Source organism: Centrocercus urophasianus, unplaced genomic scaffold (assembly GCF_019232065.1).
Source record: "Centrocercus urophasianus isolate 14NV4802_14NV808 unplaced genomic scaffold, USGS_Curo_1.0 seq_19, whole genome shotgun sequence".
Taxonomy (NCBI): Eukaryota; Metazoa; Chordata; class Aves; order Galliformes; family Phasianidae; genus Centrocercus; species Centrocercus urophasianus.
Genome location: NW_024884744.1, coordinates 11,380,687 through 11,386,686, shown reverse-complemented (window position 1 = coordinate 11,386,686; position 6,000 = coordinate 11,380,687). Strand labels below are relative to the sequence as shown.

The following is a 6,000-nucleotide window of genomic DNA, read 5'->3' as shown; positions in this document are numbered from 1 at the left end:
TGAAAATCATCTCTTGAGGACTTGGCCTCACCTGCTAATCTTACACTGATCCTCCCAATCACCTAAGAACATTGGGCTAATCTGATCCCTAAACCATCTCACTATTCTTTCAGAGAAGAAGTGGATATACACAGACAGACTTGATCACGTGAAACATAGAGAAAAGTGTAGATTTTAAATTCTAAATAACAGGCAGCTGGTAGTTGATGTGGAAAAAAAAAAAAGCACAAACCTGTTCTACTAGTTAAAATACCTTTTATGTTTTAAACTTCGGGTGGATTGTTGGGAAACAAAGCACTGCTATCATTTCCTGTTGTAAAAGGCTTACCTGCATTTTGCCACTATTTTGAAGGAAGGGTCAAGTGAGCAACAAAAGAATGCCGATGCCTGCTTTTGTTTTCCATGACCTCTAAGAGCATTCTTCACAATTATGTGCATGTAATTGACATTAGTAAAAAACATGAACTTAATTGACCAGTTTTGAGCTAGTAGAATTTAAGAAAGAAAAAGTGCTTAATCCACAAATTATTTCCTACCCAAATTCCATATTTTAAGTATTTTCATATTTTAAATGTATTTCTTTGGCTATTTTTCTTATTTTAAAATATTTGCACGCACTCAACCTACACAGAGTTGTGGTTGTATTCTGGCACCTCATCCCTTGTCAAATGGCCAAATCTAACCTTCCAGAAATGTTGAGGTAACCTGTATTATTATGTTGCTCTCAAAACACCATTGAGTGTTTCAGATGACCTTTTAACTTCATCGGACATAATGGAAGTGGAGATGTCCATGTGAAACGACAGGAAGAGGAAAATAAATCCCTCCAGAGGCTGCATGTCTCTGGACAGCCTTATACTCCCCCTTGCTGCTCCTCTTCTCACTACATTCCCTTCACACACTGCTATGTATCACGATGGTTTCAGCAACCAGCTCTGAATAGACAGTCCAAGAGATACATAGAAATTTAAATGGCTTAGAGCTTCCATTCATTCTTTCACACTACTATCATATTTTTTCCTTACTATCCTGCATTTGTGGAAAACCTGAAGAAGATACAAATAATAAAAAAAAAGAGAGAGAAGGCAGAGTGGAACTGAGGTATCTGCAGAATTAGAGAACAACAGAAAAATGTAATGTAATGGTGCAGAAACCTCTACAAATGAGAATGGTTCATCAAATGCTTTTGTGCACCAGAGGAACATCATCTTCTTAAAACTGCTTTGGGTAATGGTTCTTTGCTTTCAATAGAACTCACTATAAAGCAAAATCCCATTTTATTCACAAATGATGTCCTAAAGGGTGATAGAAATGTGCAGTGCCACAGGGAGAATAACAAAAAGGAATTCAAAAGGAAGAGGAAAATGAGAACAACATCCTGACTTACTCATCAGCTCTACAGGGTAATTCCTATCTTCCAAGCTTCTGTTCTTTTCTACCTTTCAGCAATACTCAGCCCTAGCAGTTAAAACCAAGTGCTCTCTCTGATAAGCACACAACATGAGCGTGCATGTACCACACAAGTACGTACGAGTCCAATCCAGTACGACTCAATGTCTCACGGCATCTGAATTTAGGTGAGTTTTAAGGTAAATTGTAAAATGTGCCAGGAGAAGACAGAAGCCAGCTGGCTACAGTTGTGGCACAAGTGTACAGAAGTGGTGCATGATGTACAAGCCACTTTAGTGAACAAGAAAATACTTACACTTTTCCTCTTTGGCTTTCAGCTAGTCCAAAGCATGGGGATAAGTGTCTGAAATGTGATTGAGTATAGGAGGCAAATTTTGTAAGGCATCGCTAAAATCACTGAATGTTGCTGAAAATAAAACTCATGCCCAGAAGGATATTCTAAGGTATAAGATTACATTCCATTGTTTCAGTTTCATTGTTTTCTGATTCTATAACCAAGGAACATCTTAGAGATTTAAAAGAAAAAGAAAGTCAGTTACATAATCTGAGCCCAAATACAGCAACAGCAGTACCATTCAACCATGTTAGCCTATCTAGGGAGTAGTAACTACTGCTCACTAAACTATGCTGTCTAACTGGATTCGAGGAGATTGGGATATGGAAAATTCAATATCTTCCATGGCAGGAGTTTTCCAATGATTTTTATTTATTTACATTAAACAGCCTACTGAGGCTTTTATAGGAGAAAGCTGCCAGCAAAGTTTTTGGTTTTGTTCTTCCCAGAAACCAGAGCAGAAACACAGGAGGGGAACTTCTGAAAGAGCAAATGTTGCAGGACGCTGCAATACAAATTACCATGTTCAACCACATCTGTGAACATACAGACTGTCATATACAGTTACAGGCAGTGAAGTGAGCTGGTCCCAACTGTCCCAAATGCTCCTATCATACTGAATTTATTTACCCAGTTATAATGAGTACTGATGGATGTCTAGAATCTCCTTGATCTGCCCTAGCTATCAGCCTCTTTTACTAAAATCCTACTGGAATCATAAATATAAATAACACAGATATGCAATACAAGCAGTTGGAATTGATACTCTTCATCTTTAGGAAGACATTTGAGAAACACCGATGACAAACAATACTTTCATGCTCTATTCATTTAAATACTTTTTAACCTTTTCTTGAATGGCAGAAACAAAAAACAGAGATAGAGTGTATCATTCCCAACTTAACTGAATCAAGTTAGGGGAAAACAAGACAATCAGCAGCTATAATCCAGGAAATTTCAAGACAATCAGAAAATATAAGTATTTTTATTAAATACTCAATATTAGCGGTATTATAAATACTGAATATTAGCAGTATTCCAAGTAGAAAATATTCTACTTGGAAACCTGTATCTCAAGCAGACTGCTTTCCTACAATAAAAAATAATCAGGAACCTTTAAGAAAATACTCTTTTTACTGATTCCTAAGCAATAAGCAGTGAATATCTTATCCAAACGACTTCCTACACCAAATCTGAAAGAAGCTGACAGCTACAGTTCCACTCAACGTTTTTTACAAGAAGTAAGAAAATGACAGAGATGACAAAAGTCAGACATAAGCAGCTAAAGCTCTCTGAAGTATGTTGGCCATGTGTTACTTCATACTCTGTCTCCAAACTACAATGGATCTCATTCTCCTCCACACACTTTTCTTCTGTGGCACACTTAAAAAGGATAAGGTAAACCCTGACATGCTTCCAACATTCCCACTCCACATAGGGATTTAAAGCATTACTCCAGAGGGAAAAGCTGGCATGTAGACAAAACATAGCTGGAAAAAAGATCCTTCTAAGGATTTTTTCTAAGGAAAAAAATCCTTTATAAGAAAAAAAGATGTCAGACGCCTGTCTAAAACTTAGGATATTTCAAGAAATATCTCCCACAACTACTTTTTCAAACAGGCCCTATAATTCTCTGAGATCCATACTCTTAATACAGCTCAGCTGCATACAGTTTTGGTCCCTATGCTCCAGTAACCATACAGTAATAAGAGCAGCTTAGTTTGAAGCCTCCAAGTGACAGTTACTGAGAAATCTGTAACGGAGGCAAGACTATGTTGCTCTAGGCAAACCTCTGAGCAATAAGTCAAAATCCCATCGGTCAAGCTCCTCAAAACGTGTTTCAAGAAAATGAGTTATCCACCCGGACAAGCAGTAATGAAGAAAGTTGTTTTTCCAGTGTAGAAAGAGCAGGAACCATCTAAAATGCTTAGTTCTTTCTTAGGAAAAGTGACTTCCAACCTTTGGAGTATGAAGGAATCCTTTGCTTTTATAAGCATGAGTGCCAGAAAAAGAGAACTGAAAAACTGCTTCTTTTAGATGAAGTCTGAACACGTTTTTTTGGCAAGGAAGAAATAAAGTGATTGTGTCTTGGAATATGTTCTAGCAGAGAAACATTTGTTCTGCTTCTAGGAACCACTTCTCAAAATATCTTTCTGGCAGAAGAAACAGTGATCAAGAATGCCCTCTTTGTACAAAAAAAAAAAAAAAAAGTGGCCTGATTCTCAAAAGAACAACCCACAAGTAAATAAAAGCACAAGTTTTAACTCTTAAGAAGTAGAAAGATCATTACGGTTGGGGCTACTGGGTGTAACAATTTGGCTCACCTACAAGAACACTGTAGAATTAACAGAGGATAGGCCAAATGCACATCAACAGAAATACTTGATAATTCAGACAAAAACCTAAGCAAACATGCCAGAACCAATGCTGACCTTTCTGTTATTCCCATGCCTGGAACAGAACAGTCTACAGACTCAACATGTGAACAGGATACACACACTCAAAAGACAACACAGGCATTGACCATATGGGCTGACTGCAGGGATTTGACTGTGAAGCAGACACAAACAAATAAGCTGGCCTTATTACTGACAAGAGTTCCTGGATCCGTGAACGTGTGATGCAATGTTGACACAGGTGGAGAGGAGGGAAATAAGAAAGCTAACATTTCAAAGGCTCAGAGAGAACAAGATAAGAAGGGTAAAAGAAACATGACAGGAAAGCAGGAAAAGAGAATGAAAAAGAGCGTGCGGCAGTGAGCTACCTAACAATTTCAGATGAATATGGCAGTTCTTAATGTCCACACAAACACTTACACTTACTTCTTGCTAGCACTGCTAACGGTAAAGTTTCAAGCAGACAATTCAGTGCAAACAAGATTTAGTTGTGTGCCTCCCAAGTTAGTAAAACCACAGCACAAGCTGTTGACAACAGTTCATAACAAGCCATGAAGAATGTCTTGTCCTATGCATAATAGTACATGACCTTACAGACTCTAGGTATGTATAACATTTTATATTACTGAATTGTTGAAGTTCTCAAATAGATAAAGGCATTTGAAACTTGCTGTACAAGTGCATGAGGACAATATTGCATTGTGATGAGACAAAATTATTTTGCTTCTGCGGAGTCCAGAAGGATGGTTAATCAGCACCCACTACAGTCTAATCCAGATCAGAAGAAATTGCTAGATAAGTGGAAATACCAGATTAGCATGAGACAGAGGAATGAAAATCTGATGGTTTCTTTAGGTCAACACAACAGAGTAGGAATTAGTCCTTTATCCTCCTACTGATAAAGAAAATAGAACACCATATTAAAAGGTAACGAGAGTAGTAGGATGTAAGTAATGCCATGGTATTTCTACTCAGTTGTGGATTTACTGGCTTAACTTTCACATCCTGACAGTGTTATCATTTAGAAAAGAAATCAAAATTCTGAACACAAACTGAGCAAGTAACATACCAAGCTTTGGCACTAACACTTACTTGCAATTACCTAACAGTAAGTATCAACATCTATTACATACTTGTTTCTGTTATGCTCAAAAGGGTTAGGTGGGGATGGGATTTGAAGACTTTCAAATTATCTGATTTTCAAATTACAGAAGTGAAACTCAAATGTGTATGGAAACTATCTTACCTTCTGGGCGGTACTGAGCCACAATAGTTACTGCTTGGCCTGCATTCTTCAAAGCTGTTGCTGCTTGTTCATGGGTGGCTGCCTTCAAGTCGACTCCATTTACCTACAAATTATACAAAAAATCCTTTTTATCAAAATAAATGTTTGTGTTTATTATTATCATCACAAATAGAGACTCCTGAGCAAAAAAGAATTAATTTGATACAAACAAGTTTCCGTGTCTTGTGAGATTTCCCCGTTTCCTTATTATGAGCTACTTAATGTAAGCGAAAATTAGTGATCTTTACTGAAATCAAAAGGCAGTGAATCCTCTCTCACATACAACCATCTGTTAAGAAACAAATAATCACAGTATATCACTTCAAGAATTTATTGTTGCTAAATCAATTTTCTTGTTTAAGATCTTTTTCATTCTTTTTAAGGACGTGCACTGAATGCTGCCTTCTGTGATGGCTCACATCACTTTTCCACAACAGGACTTCAAGGGAGCTCCTTAGTAAAAGCATGCCCACAGACCACTGCCCTTAAAATTCAGCAACAGACCTCATCCTCCATGCTTTCAATGCAGCCATTTTAAAAGGTGTCAGAAGAAAAAAAAAAAAAATTGAAGCAGA

The 6,000-nt window shown here is 37.3% G+C and overlaps 1 protein-coding gene across 6 annotated transcripts in view; it reads right to left on the bottom strand.

Annotated features, from left to right (window-relative positions):
• The window catches only part of DLG1 (discs large MAGUK scaffold protein 1), a 131,373-nt gene that overhangs the window by 29,365 nt on the left and 96,008 nt on the right, over positions 1-6,000 (bottom strand). For all 6 annotated transcript variants that reach the window (XM_042820421.1, XM_042820422.1, XM_042820423.1 and 3 more), the window contains one exon: positions 5,387-5,489. In XM_042820421.1, the coding sequence (XP_042676355.1) occupies positions 5,387-5,489 (103 nt within the window). The remainder of the gene's footprint in view (positions 1-5,386; positions 5,490-6,000) is intronic.